This window comes from Pongo abelii, chromosome 10 (assembly GCF_028885655.2).
Source record: "Pongo abelii isolate AG06213 chromosome 10, NHGRI_mPonAbe1-v2.0_pri, whole genome shotgun sequence".
NCBI classification, from domain to species: Eukaryota; Metazoa; Chordata; class Mammalia; order Primates; family Hominidae; genus Pongo; species Pongo abelii.
In genome coordinates, this window is record NC_071995.2 from 122,333,833 (window position 1) to 122,352,045 (window position 18,213).

The 18,213-nt window shown below is 49.7% G+C and overlaps 1 protein-coding gene across 2 annotated transcripts in view; it reads right to left on the reverse strand.

Annotated features, from left to right (window-relative positions):
• Positions 1-1,865: 1,865 nt before the first annotated feature.
• RILPL1 (Rab interacting lysosomal protein like 1) overlaps positions 1,866-18,213 on the reverse strand; it is a 60,849-nt gene continuing 44,501 nt past the window's right edge. For both annotated transcript variants that reach the window (XM_024257079.3, XM_063712297.1), the window contains exons 5-7: positions 15,075-15,247; positions 13,633-13,725; positions 1,866-2,345 (exon numbers count right to left, since the gene is read on the reverse strand). In XM_024257079.3, coding sequence (XP_024112847.1) covers positions 2,201-2,345; positions 13,633-13,725; positions 15,075-15,247 — 411 coding nt within the window. In that variant the 3' untranslated portion in view covers positions 1,866-2,200. The remainder of the gene's footprint in view (positions 2,346-13,632; positions 13,726-15,074; positions 15,248-18,213) is intronic.

An 18,213-nucleotide genomic window follows, 5' to 3' on the forward strand; every position in this document is an offset into this window, starting at 1 on the left:
ACATCAGGAGTACCAGCTACTTGGGAGGCTGAGGTGGGAGGACTGCTTGAGCCCAGGAGTTCATAGCTGCAATGAGCTATGTTAGCGCCACTGTACTCCAGCCTGGGTGACAGAGTGAGACCCTGTGTCCAAAAAAAAAAAAAAGGCCAGCCACAGTGGCTCACACCTGTAATCCCAGCACTTTGAGAGGCCAAGGCAGGTGAATCACTTGAGGTCAGGAGGTCGAGACCTTGAGACCAGCCTGGCCAACATGGTGAAACCCCGTCTTTACTAAAAATACAAAAATTAGTCAGGTATAGTGGCACACACATGTAGTCCCAGCTACTTGGGAGGCTCAGGCATGAGAATTGCTTGAACTCAAGAGGCGGAAGTTGCAGTGAGCAGAGATGGTGCCACTGTAACTTTGGCTTGGGCAACAGAGCAAGACTATCTCAAAAAAAAAAAAAAAAAAAAAAAGAGACATTTAGTGTTTAGGAAAGATAACCAAGAAACTGGCAATTTTGGTTACCTGTTGGAAAGGCAACAAAGGTGGCCAGGGGTGGGAGAGAAATTCATCAGTATACCTGCTTCTATATACTCTTTGAGAATAAATTCTAATAATTCTAATGGGCACTCAGGTTTGAGAAACACTGCTCTAATGCAGCAATAATTACCCTGTCTGATCATTTCTTTTTTTCAGCAATCTGGAAGCAGAGTCCATCCTAGATTCTGCAAATTCACCTGATGGTTTCTTTCTTTTTTTTTTTTTTTTTAGATGAAGTCTCACTCTGTCGCCCAGGCTGGAGTGCAATGGCACGATCTAGGCTCACTGCAACCTCTGCCTCCTTGGTTCAAGGGATTCTCCTGTCTCGGCCTCCTGAGCAGCTGGGATTATAGGCGTGCGCCACCTCGCCTGGCTAATTTTTTTGTATTTTTGTAGAGATGGGGTTTCACCATGTTGGCCAGGCTGGTCTTGAACTCCGGACCTCAAGTGACCCACCTGCCTCGGCCTCCCAAAGTGCTGGGATTGCAGGCGTGAGCCACTGTGCCCGGCCTCACCTGATGGTTTCTTAGCAAACTTCAGTAGAATGTTTACAACGCGGCCCTGATAAACTTGAGTGCTGGTAGGAGGTGCTACCTCGCTCAATCTGTGAGCAACCAGCCCCGTGCCCTGGATGCTTGGCGGGTGGAGAGAAAGACAGTGTTACGTGGGCAAGCCTCCAACTCACCAGTTGCAGGCAGAGTATCTGGTCTCCGTCTGCTGCTGTAGCCCTGTGAGTCAGCCAGACGTGTGGTCCCCAAGCCAGCTTCCCACCTAGCACCCTTGTTCTGCTACAGCTCCCCCACCTGCCCTCCTGCATTGCCTAGGATCCCACGCCCCGCTTTCAATCTGCTCTGGGACATTTGTCTTCTTCTTTGCAGGGGACTAAGTATATGACTTAATGAATCCTAAAAGGAAAAAAAGATGTCAGGAAAAAAAAGTGCACACAAGAAATGTTGCAACATCTCATCCTTAGCAACTTTGTTTGGTTAGTACTGCATAACTCACAGCAGATTCCAAGGCACCTGCCTTGAACATTGCTACATGCTCTAGGCATTATCAGGAATGCAGCCAGGGCGCCTGCAAAGTTGTCTCCAGTTTCTGGGTAGGAGGACCATCATCCGTATTGTCTGTGGCTTTGTGTCTGAGTTGGGCTACTGAGCCTGTGACTTCAGACCCCTTGTCTGCCTGATGGATACATTCGGTATAATACGTTACCATCACAATTTCATGAATGTAACTAATGAAGATCTAGCCCTTCCATGCCTCCTGCTGAACTATGTCACCTGTGATAATAAAACCTCTACACATAGCATTTTATACAAAGCAAGTCAAACAGCAATGATAGTGGCAAGTGATGTATTTGGCTTAAAGAAGCTTGTGTTACTGAAGTTAACGCAGAAGTCTGGCCTCCGTTCGTGGGATTATTAAATATATATCCTACGGGATCAGAGTCATCTATTAGAAACAGTGATAGCCCTGGGTATAAATAAACATTTCTTTAGAGTTTGGCGTCAGTTTTTCAATGTCCATCCTCAAATCAGACAGTCTGTTTGAGGGGTCAGTTTTCAGGGTGTGTCTGCACCGAGAGGCTTGAGGCAGCAACAACCCCTGGGCTGCAGTTCGGTTGCAGACGCTGGTGGCGGGCAGTCCAGGTTGGAGGGTGGAGGTGGGCCAAGGTCACAGGTGCTGCAGGGCTTCCTGTCCTTGCTCTGTGTAACCGTCATCGCGGTGGGTGTTTGCCCACTGTCCAAAGGACTCCTGGATGTGCACGTTTCTCTGCGTGTTGGCCACGCGCTTCTTATCTCGGGAGAAGAAGCTAAACCTTTGGAAGGGAAAGCAAACACAGAAATGAGAGCTGACCCTTTGCTGTGCACGTCACATTTTTTGCAGTGCCGGAGACATACAGCAGCAAACTCAGAAGGGAGCAAATCAATTCAAGGTGTGAAAGACAAAGTTGGGGGTGCAGGTCAAAGTTATTCCAAGAAAGCAGCGGGGTATTCTGCGTGTCATTTGGACACGGTACCTTGGAGGTCACGCGGTATGGGCAAGGCATTCATGTTGATGTGATGTGTGAGGTGTCTTCCACGTTAGCCTCTATGGAGGATTTATCCCGTTACCAGTGGGAATCAAAACAAATCATGGGTTTCTTTAATTACCCTAATGATGCAGAGGTTTCTTTAATTACCCTAATGAAAACCGTGTGGAATATAAGAGGATTCTGTTGTAAACAGATGAATATTTCTAATTTAAATAGTTCTGTATTTGTTTAATGTCAGTCAGGAAACTGTGGCCCAGATTTCATGGACGTTACTGCTTAGGATGAGGCTAAAGGAAGTACTTAAGAAAAATGAACAATAAAAAATATATTATGGGCTGGGTGTGGTGGTTCACGCCTGTAATAACCCCAGCACTTTGGGAGGTCGAGGCAGGCAGATCACTTGAGGTCAGGAGTTTGAGACCAGCCTGGCCGAGATCACGCTACTGCACTCCAGCCTGGGCAAGAGAACGAGACTCTGTCTAAAAAAATAAAATAAAATAAAATAAAATATATAAGTAAAACATGATACTCATGGTTCTCTGATATAAAATTTGGGAAACATCAATTTGCACTTTCAAAAATAGATTTAATGGTGAAAGCCTTTAGACTGTATCACTGTAACCAGCTACAGAGCCACAGTTAGTCTGGCCTCAGAGTTTAACTGAGGTAGACAGAGGTCTTTTTAAAACAGCTGTGACTGCTGCATATCGATCAGAGAGAGTCATCAGGAATTTTCAGATGCCTGAAAGATAAAGGCAGAAGTCACAAGCATACTTGAGTTTGTTACCATAGAAAAAAGAAAGAAAAAAAAAACAAAAGAAAAAGTCACAAGCAAAAAGCCTGCAAGGTAGTCCATTTATTTTTATTTATTTATTTTTTGAGATGGGGTTTCGCTCTTGTTGCCCAGGCTGGAGTGCAATGGTGCGATCTCGGCTCACTGCAACCTCTGCCTCCCTGGTTCAAGCGATTCTCCTGCCTCAGCATCCTGAGTAGCTGGGATTACAGGCACCCGCCACCACACCCGGCTAAGTTTTTGTATTTTTAGTAGAGATGGGGTTTCACCATGCTGGCCAAGGTGGTCTCAAACTCCTGACCTCAGGTGATCCACCTGCCTTGGCCTCCCAAAGTGCTGGGATTACAGGTGTGAGCCACTGTGCCCAGCTAACGTAGTCCTTTTAAAACAAGGTCTGCTTTGAGGTCATGTAAACAAACTAGGACCCTGGTCAGTGAACCTGAAATTGGCCTACCTTGAGGAATTCCCAAAAGCTCTTCCTAAAACTGTCCTTTGATACTACCAGGCTCTATTAAGATTCCTTCTGTTGTCACCAAGTTCTACTCTTTTTTTTTTTTTTTTTTTTTTTTGAGACAGAGTCTCGCTCTGTCGTCCAGGCTGCAGTGCAGTGGCTTGATCTCAGTTCACTGCAACGATTGCCTCCCAGGTTCAAGGGATTCTCCTGCCACAGCCTCCCAAGCAGCTGGGATTACAGGTGCATGCCACCGTGCCCAGCTAATTTTTTTGTATTTTTAGTAGAAACGGGGTTTCACCATGTTGGTCAGGCTGGTGTCAACCTCCTGACCTCAAATGATCCACCTGATATCATATAATATCATATAATAGCTATGTTATGTTTCCTGGGAGGCAAGAATAGGAACAAAGCCACTGCGAAATCAAAGCTTCGGATAAACTATTTTTGGTTCCCTCTGTTTGCTGGTTGCTAGTGTTGCAGCCTCTAGAGTTTAGTTTTAATCACATCTGGGTGAAAATGATTTCACTATTCTGTGGTTACTGGATCCTACAATCACTTCCTACCAGGAATAAACTGATCTTTCATTGCAAAGCCACGGCAAGCCAAGTTTATCTGATGAAACTCTCCCTAGCAACTAAGATGCCTTTTCTCTGTGACAGGTAAGTGTGCTGGTGAATGAAGGCACAATTCTCACAGCGGGTTATTTGTGAGCTCTTTCTATAGGGTAATCCAGGCAATTAGCTGGCGAAAAATACAGCAGCAACACACCACAGTTACGCTTCACCTCTCTCTGACTCAGGTAAACAGGAAGGCCACTTAGCACTTCCGACACAGACAGAATCAAAACACTGGTCCCCTCCTCTGCCTTTCTTTTTAAACAAGATCAAATGGCTGACTTGAAGATGGCTTGGAAAACAAAGCAGTTTAGAAAGCTACAGGGTGAACATCAAAAACATAGGGTTAGTGTCACTCGGGGACCGCAGTGGGCGTTGATTACTGACCCGTCACTTAAAGGACCTTCTTTACTGGATCATGGGCAAGGTGGTTTTAAGACAGAAACAGAAGAGACAAAAAGAATTATCGGTGACAGAGCCGAGAATTCTGAGGCTTCGCTCGAGTAGACCGAGCGCAGCCAGTGGCACAGCTGAAATCACACTCAACATACACTTCAAATGGAGCACACAGGTGGCGGCCATGCAGCTTAAGTGGCCGGGGGAGACAGGTCAGCCCCAGCAGTAGCCGAAGCAGACATTCCAAGGGCACAGCTCAAACAAAACCCAAAACACACACAGTGCCTACAAGGGAAACAAGTCGTCGGACAGGCTGCAGTGTGGGGTCATCTATTATCAGTCCCGCTGCTACCATGGGCATTATGGCTGTAAAGATCCTGGTTAGAGAAGTACAGATAGACACAGAGAAGATAAAAACAGGGGAGGCATGAAAAAGAAACAAACTCCACAGACACCAGTGGAAGGATTTGATTAGGGTCTAAGTTAGGGGTTGAATTGTGTCACCTGCCTCTAAATTCACTTAAATTTTTTTTTTTTGAGACGGAGTCTCACTGTCTCGTCCAGGCTGGACTGCAGTGGCGCAATCTCGGCTCACTGCAACCTCCTCCTCCCGGGTTCAAGCGATTCTCCTGCCTTAGCCTCCCAAGTGGCTAGGGATTATAGGCGTTTGCCACCACGCCCGGCTAATTTTTGTATTTTTAGTAGAGACAGGGTTTCACCATGTTGGCCAGGCTGGTCTTGAACTCCTGACCTCAGGTCATCTGCCCGTCTCAGCCTCCCAAAGTGCTGGGATGTCAGGTGTGAGCCACTGCACCTGGCTATTTGTAAAAAAAATTTTTGAGGCCAGGTGCGGTGGCTCATGCCAGTAATCCCAGCACTTTGGGAGGCCGAGCGGGGTGGATCACCTGAGGTCGGGAGTGCAAGACCAGCCAGACCAACATGGAGAAACCCCGTCTCTACTAAAAATACAAAATTAGCCGGGCATGGTGGCACATGCCTGTAATCCCTGCTACTCGGGAGGATGAGGCAGAAGAATCGCTTGAACCTGGGAGGTGGAGGTTGTGGTGAGCTGAGATCGTGCCATTGCACTCCAGCCTGGGCAACAAGAGCAAAACTCCATCTCAAAAAAAAAGAAAAAAAGAAATAGGGTCCTTACAAATGTAACTAGTTAAGATGAGGTTATGCTGGAGTAGGGTGGGTTCTAATCCAATATGACTGGTATCCTTATAAAAGGGGGACATCTGGACAGAGACAGCACGTGAGGAAGGTGGAAGTGGATATTGAGGTGAGGCTTCTGCAGGCCGAGGACAGCCAAAGACTGCCAGCAGCCACCAGAAATGGAGAGGTGTGGGACAGATTCTCCCTTACAGTCCGAAGAAGGAGCTGACCCTGCTGACACCTTTATTGCGGCCTTCTGGCCTCCGGAAGTGGGAGACAATACCTGACTGTTGTTGAAGCCCCTGAGTCTGCAGTATTTTGTTACAGCAGTTCTAGAAACTGATGCAGTATATGACAGCCAGCGATGACAGAGTCGCTCCCCAGGGCTAAAATGCAGGGCTGTGTGTAGGGAACAAGGAAGGCAAAATACGCTTTGGGAGGTGGTGGTGATGCTCTGGCAAGGGGGCCTTTCACTGTCCTCCCCAACGGCGATGAGCTGCAGGTGCCATGACCCTAAGCGCCAGGCGAGAACCAGGAGAGACTGTGAAGCAGAGAGGGGCCAGGCAGGACGAGGGCTGAGGCAGAGCCTGCAGAATCATCAGATATTCTGGTCTAAGCCCACGGTAAATAAATGCTCATCTGTTCCTCAGCTGGGCAGAGGAAATGAAGACGAAACTCCAACCATGCCATTAGAGCTTATTTTGAAAAGCTATAATTTTTTAAAAAAGTTGGTTGGATAAAGATAAAATAATTGTCTCAAATGAGGTTTGGAGATGTTCCAGGTGTTTAGATTACCTTTGATGTGCTTCACAGAGTAGCTAGGAGTTGGTATCTTTTTCTTTCTTTCTTTTTTTTTTGAGACAGTCTCGCTTTGTCACCCAGGCTGGAGTGTAATGGCACAATCTCTGCTCACTGCAACCTCCACCTCCTGGGTTCAAGTGATTCTCCTGCCTCAGCCTCCCAAGTAGCTGGGACTACAGGCGTGCAACACCCTGCTGGGCTAATTTTTGTATTTTTAGTAGAGACGGGGTTTCCCTGTGTTGGCCAGGTTGGTCTTGAACTCCTGGCATCAAGTGATCCACCCGCCTTGGCCTCCCAAAGTGCTGGAGTGAACCACCACGCCTGGCCAGGAGTTGGTGTCTTTGCAGAACCTCCTGGATGGTTTCTCAGGATGACATGGAGAAGATGAGATGCCTTCTGCTAAGTGAATGGGCCCCAGAGGCCAGGCTACCGGGCACAGTTAGCTTTCCAGGGGCTCCAAGCAACACCATTTTGTACCCACCTTTGCCAGGACACCCAAAGAGGGTGCCCACAAAGATACAGTCATTGTGTGGGAAGTGGCCTCAAACACAGGGGGGACATTTTGCCTCAAGAGATGTTTACCACTGGGAATGCTGGACATCATTTAGGGCCTTTTCAGGGGGTGACCGATGCTCGGGGGCCTGGGACACCTGGAGTGTTCTGACTGAGTTACTCCATCTGTGTGTCTTTTTCTTTTCTTTTTTTCAGAGACAGGTCTCGCTTTGCTGCTCAGCTGGAGTGCAGTGGCACAGTCTGGGCCCACTGCAGCCTCGACCTCCTGGGCTCAAGTGATCTTCCTGCCTCAGCTTCCCTAGTAGCTGGGACTACAAGCATGTGCCACCATGCCCAGCCAATTAAAAACAATTTTTTTTTTCGTAGAGATAGGGTCTTGCTATGTTGCCCAGGCTCATCTCAAACTCCTGGCCTCAAGCAATCCCCCCACCTCGGCCTCCCAAAGTGTTGGGATTACAGGCATGAGCCACCGCGCCTGGCCCTGTCTGTGTCTTGCTGTGCTCACTGAGTGGGTGGCCTCTTCCCTTACTATTCCAGGGGCTGCCCTGCAGAAGCCACCTCCTCTAGAGGTACAGCCATTTCCATAAAAAGATTGACTTGTTTTGGCCCGAAGTTTGTCTTGAATACCCTGTAGCTGGTTTTAACTCCCCGCTCCCCGCCAAAGATTTCTGGAAGACTCAAACCAAATGAAGTTCTACCAGTGGCATTTCAGGCAGTGTAATGGGCGGCTGTGAAGAAGCTATTCCTGGGCTGGAGCGAGGGGGGTGGTGGGTGGGAGGACAGGGATAGAATGCACTGTCATTGCTACCCCTGGACACCTGGGTGGCCACCCACTCCAAAGCCAACCTTTCCAGTCCTCGAGGCCAGTTCTCATCCCTTGCTTCTCCGGTCCCCCCTCTACACCCACCTGTCTTCTTATCTCCTGATCAGCCCCTAGCCCCCGCCCTGCAAAAGGCAGCTGTGTGTGCGTCCATGGGACCATGACTGAGAGACAGGGACCACGCAAAAGGGGGCACTGGTGCCTGGTGTTCACTGGGGATGAGGCTGAAATCACTTCAGCACTCCCTCGTGACCTCCTGGGCAGTGCCAGCCTGGCCTCTCCGGACAGCAGCTGCTCAATCACAAACTATTCTTGGAACATCTTCCGGGCACACTGTTTTGACTGGCAGCAGGAGTTTCTGGTTCCCTTGTCTGGTTCAGTCTAGAAATGTGAATTCTGACGCCTGTGACTCATGGTGCACTGTGCAGACAAGGGGCCACCACCAGGGACTCAGGGAGGGGAGCAGGAAAACAGTGGGGGGCGGGTGGGAGCAGAAAAGGCATGGGTTCAAATGTGAAGACAGCCTTCCCAGCAGTTTGATCTAAATGTCAGTGGGCTTCTCTAGGCCTCAGTTCCCTCATCTGAGAAACGGGGATAATTATCCCAGCTCTGGGTCCCTGACAGGATGGAAGACACCTTAGTTCAAGTGCTCTAAGCTGCCGAAGCCCCTGAACCCTCCTTGGCGGCTGTGAATTGCTGCAGGAGGAGGGGTGGGAGAAACCAGTTAACAGTGTGAAGCAGAGCTGAACTGCCACCCTGAGCAGACCGCATGGCTAATACTCCCCGGAGGAAGGGCGGAAGAGACCCGGCAGACCAGGTGGGTGCAGGAGGAATGAAGGATGGAAAGATGCTCAGAACCGCCTCAGAAACTGTCATTCCCTGCGCCAGCCCAGGGAAGATCTGTCCCTGCCCAGGCCTCTCCCACCCTCCGGGCCACACTGGTACAGCTTCCAACCAGTAGTAGAGGTGGACAAAGGCGACCAGTGTCCGGCCTGCACTGGTCAAAAGCCCTTTGTGCCAGTTTGCTCTCCCAGTTATCCCCCAGCAAGTGGGGCTGCCACGGGACTGGTCACCCGCACCCTGTGGCTGAGAGGTTCTGGTCTTGCTCTCTCGTCTTTCTCTGAGTCTGTCCCTGCCAGGCTCAGAGCCCCACATTTTCCTGAGCAACCAGAAGCCAACCTAAGTGGGGAAGAGCTCCGAAAACATGGCCCCAGGGTCCTTTCTGGAACAGTCTGGAAAAGAAGGACAGACACCACAGCCTATTCAGGTGTGGGCAGAAGAACTAGTGGAAAGATTCGTTGGCTAATTCTGATAACTTTCCTCTGGATTTCACCCAATACGAGATTTGCAAAGCCAACATAATTGTCTGTTTAGAGAAAGGGGCCCAGAGTAGAAAATTACAGTTAGAAAAACTCGGCTCTGGAACGAATTTTTAGAATTACATATGACCGTGGGTGCTGGAGGCTCTGAATGCAGTACATTGGAAGTGAAAGTGAAGGTACTAGAAAGGCTGATTCTTTTTTTTTTTTTTTTTTTAAATGGGGTATCGCTCTGTTGTCCAGGCTCGAATGCAGTGGTGTGATCTCGGCTCACTGCAACCTCCACCTCTGGAGCTCAAGCAATTTTCCTGCCTCAGTCTCCTGAGTAGCTGGGATTACAGGTGCCCGCCACCACACCTGGCTAATTTTTTTGTATTTTTAGTAGAGATGGGGGTTTCACCATGTTGGCCACACTGGTCTGGAACTCCTGACCTTGTGACCCACCCGCCTCAGCCTCCCAAAGTGCTGGGATTACAGGCTGAGCCACCGTGCCCGGCCTGAAAGGCTAATTCTTAACAACCTGGGAAAAAATGGCTGAAGGATGCAGAATACAAGTCTCTTGGTGTCCCCCTCCCTCAGCCCATGCAGAGACTATCTGGGCTCATGAAGCTTCTTGCAGTTTCTCCAGGCCTGAAACTCAAAGCTGTAGCTATCAAAGCATACAAGATAGATTCTGCTCATTCTCACATAGGAGTGGGGCTGGCGAGTGAGTCGGAGTTTAAGCAAAGCCAGTCCCATTTCCTACCAAGCACTGGATGAGAAACTTTTCCTGGGCACTAAGTACTGCAGAGAATCAAGACTGAAGGGCTTCCTCCTCCCAACGTGAGGCTACCGTGGGCACCCCGTATTTCTGTCTATCTAGCACTCTGATCTTGCTTGGGGACCGTCCCTTCCCCTACTTTCAGGCCACATGAACTGGATGGAGGTAAAAGTGCTCTGAGCGTCAAGGGTGAGAGTCACAGACCTGGACAATCAATGTGCTGTCCTGTGATTGGGTTAGGGACAGTCATGTGACCCAGCTGGAGCCAATGGGACTCATTTCTGTGACTGATGGAACTCTTGGGAACAAAGAATCTGCACTGGAGTTTCAGACAGAAGAAAATGAAACCTGGCCGGGTGCGGTGGCTCGTGCCTGTAATCCCAGCACTTTGGGAGGCCGAGGCGGGTGGACCACCTGAGGTCAGGAGTTAGAGACTAGCCTGGCCAACATGGTGAAACTCCGTCTCTACTAAAATTACAAAAATTAGCCGGGCGTAGAGGCAGATGCCTCTAATCCCAGCTACTCAGGAGGCTGAGACAGGAGAAAACTGCTTGAACCCAGGAGGTGGAGGCTGCAGTGAGCTGAGATTGTGCCACTGCACTCCAGCCTCGGCAATGGAGTGAGACTCCGTCTCAAAAAAAAAAGAAAATGAAACCTGAGCCAAGGGCTGCCATGCTGCCATCCTCAGGCTGGAGTGGACACCCAAGAATGGAGGCCACAGAGGAAAACCAATTCAGGGGTGGAGGAAACAAGGCCTGGATCCAGCTGAGCCCCACGCTGTGGCAAGTTGGAACTTTTAGTTCCTTAGCCAAATTTGTTTTCTTTTTTCTTTTTTTTTTTTTTTGAGGTGGAGTTTCATTCTTGTTGCCCAAACTGGAGTGCAATGGCACGATCTTGGCTCACTGCAACCTCTGTCTCCCAGGTTCAAGCGATTCTCCTGCCTCAGCCTCCCAAGTAGCTGGGATTACAGGTGCGTGCCACCACGCCCGGCTAATTTTTGTATTTTTAGTGGAGATGGGGTTTCTCCATATTGGTCAGGCTGGTCTGGAACTCCCGCCCTCAGCTGATCCACTCGCCTCGGCCTCCCAAAGTGCTGGGATTACAAGCGTGAGCCACCGAGCCCAGCCCCAAATTTGTTTTGTTTTCTTTTTTCTTTTTTGAGACAGAGTCTCGCTCTGTCGCTCAGAGGCTGGAGTGCAATGGCACAATCTCAGCTCACTGCAACCTCCGCCTCCCGGGTTCAAGCAATTTTCCTGCCTCAGCCTCCTGAGTAGCTGGGACTACCAGGCATGCGACCACCACGCCCAGCTAATTTTTGTAGTTTTAGTAGAAATGGGGTTTCACCATGTTGGCCAGGTTGGTCTTGAACTCCTGACCTCGTGATCCACCCACCTAGACCTCCCAAAGTGCTGGGATTACAGGCGTGAGCCACCGTGCCTGGCCTCCAAATTCGTTTTCTTAGGTTACTTTGAGTTGAGTTTCAACTGCAAATGGAAGGTTACTACTGAATCCATGATCTAAATGGTGTTGAGATCTAGAGGAAGCTTTTCTGGTGCCATGCTTCTTCCCTGGGAAATGTTTATCTCTAACCAGAACCGGGGGGCCACCCTCTCCCCAATGCATCAGGGACCTGGGGCCAAACTCCTAAGCAGCCTGAATGAAGCTGGAAGGGAGTCGTGCACCAGCCTGTACTCTCTAGCAATATCTGGCTAATTTTAAATTTTTTTGTAGAGACAGAGTCTCACTATGTAGCCCAGGTTGGTCTCAAACTCCTGGCCTCAAGTGATCCTCCTGCCTTGGCCTTTCAGAGTGCTGGGATTACAGATGTGAGCTGCCATGCCCAGCCAAGGGCATCATTTTCTTTCTTTCTTTTTTATCCCTCTCTTTTTTTTTTTTTTTTTTTTGAGACAGGGTTTCACTCTGTCACCCTAGCTGGAGTGCAGTGGTACAATCTTGGCTCACTGAAGCCTCAACCTCCTGGGCTCAAACAATCCTCCCACTTCAGCCTCCCGAGTAGCTGGGACCACACCCAGCTAATTTTTGTATTTTTTGTAGAGAGGTGGTTTCACCATGTTGCCCAGGTTGGTCTTGAACTCCTGAGCTCAAGTGATCCTCCCACCTCTGCCTCCCAAAATGCTGAGATTACAGGTGTGAGCCACTGCACCCAGCCCCAAGGGCACCATTTTCTAAGAGGAGAGGGCCCAGCAGTGACAAACCTGCACAGTTCTGCATTGTCTACTCACAGGGCAAGAACTAACCAAGAATTTCCAAACATAACTGGATTTTAAAAGTTGGGGCGTATGGGTAACACTCCACTTCTCTCCCTACACAATCCGTCTGGCTTTCCAACCCACACGCCCTGTTTTCACAAAGTTTCTTGTGGGTTTTGGAGGAAAGAACTGAAACCTCTTCTGTACTAAGCCTTGGATAGAACTGGAAGGCAGGCCCAGAGCCTGGAAGACCGTCTCAGGGGAGAGAATGCAGCTCCAACACTGCAAGCACAAGGCTGTCTTGCAAAGAGCTCACAGTGTGGGCTCTGGGGCCAGGCTACCTGGGTTTGAGCCCTGGTTCTGCCTCTTATTAGCTGAATGACCTAGGCAGGTGCCTCCATTTCCTTAACTATAAAATGAGAATGATGATGCCTCCACCCCGCAACACCATGCTGAGGACTCAATTAGATATTCTGTGGGAACAGGACCCAGCACGTGTTAGCTTCTTAGTAGATACTGTTTAACAAAACCAGAGGTGTTAACCCTTTATCTGAAGAGTCTTAGGGGTCCATGAACCTCCTGAAATTGTTCACAAATTTTACAGATTTCTCTGGGGGAAATTTCAGGAGGTTTTATCAGAACCTCAAAGGAATCTGTTGATGCCAAGAACCACTGAAGTAGCTTAAAATCTAGTTGAGGGCAGGGACTAGGTCACTCTCTTTTGGGGGGTTCTCCTGCAGCAACCAAGGCCTGACTGCATGCATTATGTAGTAACCCCTGCTTAATGGACAGAGGGCTACATGGATGAGTCATCGGAGAACTGCATAGATGGGGTGGACCCAGGGCCACCTGACATCTCAGAGCTGAGGTCTCAAGTTTCAGATGCACAACCCACCCCTACCTCGCTACCCTTATGTCCTGTCCTCAAAGGCCCAGAGATGCACCCCACCCCCCTGAAACACACTCCAGCAAGCTCCTGAGTATCAGCCACTGGCCCAATCCTCTCCCCTCTCGCCTCCCGAACTCCCCAAACCTCTCTGCCCAGAGACCCCCAGGAGGGACTCAGCATTCAGGAAGGGAGATGAACTCAAAGTCGGGGGCCAGGCCAGACGTCTCAGCAGGATGTGGTTAGTCACAAGCCTGGCCCTGGGAGCAGGTGCCAAGGAGGAAAAGTCAAAGGACACGTGAACCGCCAGGTCAGCCGAGCACAGAAGCCAGCAGCGCATCACTTACAGTCGCTTGATGCCCGACTCCGGCTGGGGGGACGTTCTCGGGTGGGCGATGGGTGGGGGTTGGGGTATTCGATTTTCCTCTTCCATTTCTTCACTGGAAGGAGATGAGAGGGGTGAGATAAAACAGTCAAAAGTTCCTTGAGAACTGGAATATTCCAGAAGAGAAGTGTCTGATGGTCTGAGAGGGTGCATGCTTTTTAGGGGACCCGCATCTGTATTTCCAGTTTATTCTGAAGAGTCCAGCCAAATAGAACCACTCCCCGTTTCCTGTCCTTACACAGGCTTCCCTGTCGCTACACCTCTGTGGTTTCTTCTACCCAGAATATACCCGTCACCCCTCAACATCTCCCATATCTAAATACTACCCTATCCTTTCAGGAAGGCCCAATTCAAATGCTGCCTCCTCCAGGAGGCCTTCCGATTTCCACCCCATCTACAAACTCGAAGTAATCTCTCCCACTCTCCCATCTTTTTTTTTTTTTTTTTTTGAGACAGGGTCTCATTCTGTTGCCCAGGCTCGAGTGCAGTGGTACAAGCATAGCTCACTGCAGCCTTGACCTTGGGCTCAAATGATCCTCCTGCTTCAGCCTCCCAAGTGGCTGGGACTACAGGGTGAACCACCATACCTGGCTAATTTTTAAAAATTTTTATGTAGAGATGGGGGTCCCACTATGTTGCCCAGGCTGGTTTCGAGTCCTGGGTTCAAGTGATCCGCCTGCCTCGGCCTCGCAAATTGCTGGGATGACAGGCGTGAGCCACCGCGCCCGGCCTCTCCCATCTTTGAACATCCAGTGTACAGTCAGTAAACCTTTCAATAAAAATGTGTGGTATTATATTTTTTATGCATCTCTTATCTTCCCCACTGGAGCAGGGACCACCTCTGGTGCATGGGTCCTTCCTTCCAGCTTTCTATTCAACAGATATTTGTTGTGCACCTACTGTGTGCCAAGCTCCATTCTAAGTGCTGGGAACTTAGCCATGGACAAGATAAATAAGACTTCTGGTCTCATGTTGCTTGTGGTCTCGTGTGGAAACCAACAATAAAGCAAGCATGAGAGTGAACAGGATAATGTAGGAGGTGAAAAGGGCCACAAAGACCATAACACCGGGGCTGGGTTTCATTCATTCATTCATTTAAAAAAAGAGATGAAGTCTCGCTTTGTTGCCCAGGCTAGTCTCGAATGCCTGGGATCAAGCAATCTTCCCACCTCGGCCTCCCAAAATACTGGAATTAAAGGTGTGAGCCCTGGTGCCCGGCCTGGGCCCAAGAGTTTCAGAAAGGGGTTGTGAGCTTGTATGTAAGTTCTTTAGGTCAGAGAGAGTACCCAAAAAAGACACTGATGAAATGCTTGTCTTCCAGGGGGTAAGAAGGTAACTGTACAGAAACTCTGGCTAACCTCAGTAAGGAGCCAGCTCGGGTCATCCAGCCCCAGGGACACTTGCCTCTTATAGTAAGCCAGCTCCTCCTGCAGCAAGAACACCTTGGACTTGAGCTCGTTCCTCTCGTGCAGCACGTCCCGCAGCTCCTGCAGGGTGAACCGGGGGCGGTTGGGGTCCTTGAGATCCATGGCCACCTTCTCTGCGTCGGAGATGCTCTCCTCTCCAACCGGCTCCGTCTGGAGGAGGCAGAGATGCTGCTAATGAATTCTTGGCAGCCACTGCCGGCACCCACTCTCTATCCTGAAGGAGCCCAAATTCTCCCCCTCCCGGGGTGCCAGCAGCCTGTGGAGGATGCTATTTTCAGCACTCGCGGGAGGCCCCTGCTCACGTTCTGTACAGTTTCCCTCTGGAGGTGGAAGCCAGCGGCCACCTGTTCATTGTTCGCCTTCCCAATAGCCGAACCCACGGACCCCGCACCCCCCCACCTGACTTGGGGTTTCATTACAAACATGACAAGGCATCCAGGGAGGAGGTGTCACACCTCCCCTGCCCCCACCCTCGTACATCAGCTGCTTCCCCCTTTCCAGGCCTCCTTTCATCTCCTTACTAAGACCATTGCTAATTTGGCCAGAGTGGCTGGAATCTCAGCCTACACACAATTCTCCATTCCTTTTTCATTTGACAGTAAGTCATATCCATTTTCCCTGTTGTTACGGGCCTTCTGGTTAAGTCCTCTCCTCCCCAGTGGCTTTGGGTATCTGGAGTTCAGTGGAAGCCTGGCGGGGGTGCACACTCGGCCATTTCTCTGTGATGCGGGTGACAGATCCCAGCATCATGCTAAGTCACCTGCCCCAGGTCACACCCACACCCATCCTCTCACCTTCTTGCACGGCAAGGGAGCCTTTTTAGAAAAATGTGGTAAAATATACATCATATAAAATTTACCATTTGAACCTTTTAAAAATGAACAATTTGGAGGTGATATTTAGTATACTCACATGTCACACAACCACCATCTCTGTCCAGTTCTAGAACATTTTCTTCACACCAAAAGGAAAACCCGTAATTATTATTTTATTTTTTCTGAGATGGAGTTTCACTCACCCAGGCTGGAGTGCAGTGGCATGATCTCAGCTCACTGCAACCTCCACCCCTTGGGTTCAAGCGATTCTTGCGCCTCAGCCTCCCGAGTAGCTGGGATTACAGGTGTGGACCACCACACTCGGCAAATTTTTTTTTTTTTGAGATGGAATCTCACTCTGTCACCCAGGCTGGAGTGCAGTGGCACGATCTCAGCTCACTGCAAACTCTGCCACCCGGGTTCAAGCCATCCTCCTGCCTTAGCCCCCCGAGTAGCTGGGATTACAGGCGCCTGCCATTACGCCTGGCTAATTTTTGTATTTTTAGTAGAGACAGGGTTTCACCGTGTTGGCCAGACTGGTCTTGAACTCCTGACCTCAAGTGATCCACCCGCCTTTGCCTCCCAAAGTGCTGGGATTACAGGTGTGAGCCACCGCACCCGGCTGAAAACCTGTACTTACTAAGCAGTCACTCTCTACTTCCCTATCCTGAGCCCTTGGCAAATGCCAATGTACTTTCTGTCTATGGACTGCCTACTGTGGACATTTCCCAGAAACAGAATCATACATTAAGTGGCCTTTTGTGCCTGGCTCCTTTCACTTAGCATGGTGTTTCCAAGGATCATCCACATTGCAGCACACACCAGCACTTCATTTTTTTTTGAGATGGCGTCTCACCCTGTCACCCAGGCTGGAGTGCAATGGCACGATCTCAGCTCACTCCAACCTCTGCCTCCCGGGTTCAAGCGACTCTTCCGCGTCAGCCTCCCGAGTAGCTAGCTGGGAATACAGGCACGCGCCATCATGCCCGGGCTAATTTTTGTATTTCTGTAGAGACGGGGTTTCACCATGTTGGTCAGGCTGGTCTTGAACTCCCATCCTCAGGCGATCCGCCCGCCTCAGCCTCCCAAAGTGCTGGGATTACAGGGGTAAGCCACCATGCCAGCTCACTTCACTCCTTTTGATGGTTGAACCATATTTCACTGTACAGATGTGCCACAGTGTGTTTATCCATTCTTCAGTTGACGGACATCAGACTGTTTCCACTCTTTGGCTAATGTGAACAGCAATGCTAAGAACTGTATTAGTGTGGACACTTGTTTTCAGTTCTTCTGGTTGTATACCTGGGAGTGGGATTGCTGGGCCATAGGCTAATTCTGTGTTTAACTTGTTGAGGAGTTGTCAAACGGTTTCCCACGGCAGCTGCTCTATTTTACATTCCCACCAGCAATGCGCAAGGGTTCCAATTTCTCTACATTCTTGCCAACAGTTATTTTCCTTTTTTTTTTTTTAATCACAAGGAAGCTTTTGCAAGTCAGCCAGTCAATCTACAGGTGGCCCACACTCTCAAAGTAATGGAGTGTCCCCAACACTCCTGAGCCACCAATGTCCCATGACCAACCAGGAGTAGAAAGAGGTCAGGACAGCAGTGAAAAAGCTCCAGAACAGGGAAAGGGAGAGGGAAACAGACGTCCCTCCCAACCTCAAGAAAAACTCCATAGGCCCAGCACCGTGGCTCACACTCGTAATTATAGCACTTTGGGAGGCTGAGGCAGGAGGATCACTAGAGCTCAGGAGATTCAGACCAGCCTGGGCAACATAGCAAGACCTCATGTCTACAAAAAAGAAAAGAAAATTAACTGGGCATGGTAGCTTGCCCCTGTAGTCCCAGTTACATAAGAGGCTGAGGCATGAGGATCACCTGAGCCCAGGAAGTGGAGGCTGCAGTGAGCCAAGATTGTGCTACTGCACTTAAGGCAGTGTTTCCAACAAAGTGAGACCTTGTCTCAAAAAAAAAAAAAAAAAAAAAAAAGAAGAAGAAGAAGAAAAACCCCATAGCAGCACAGGGAGAAGGGGACTAACTCCAGCCTGGATGTGCCCTGGACAGGAGGCTGAGGGATTCCAGAAGGCAGAGCCGAGATGCTTCACACCCTGGGGGAGGCTGGAACTGGCTGTTCTGGGAAAGGATGTGTGAAAGGAGACACCACTCACTGCTGGGGCACATCAGGTGACAGCAGAGCCACACACAGAGCAGGCCCAGGTTGGGGGAGCAAGCTGACCCTGCCCAGCCTTGGGGTCGGAGTCAGCACAGGGCAGCAGAGGAGGGGCCTCCATGCAGTGGG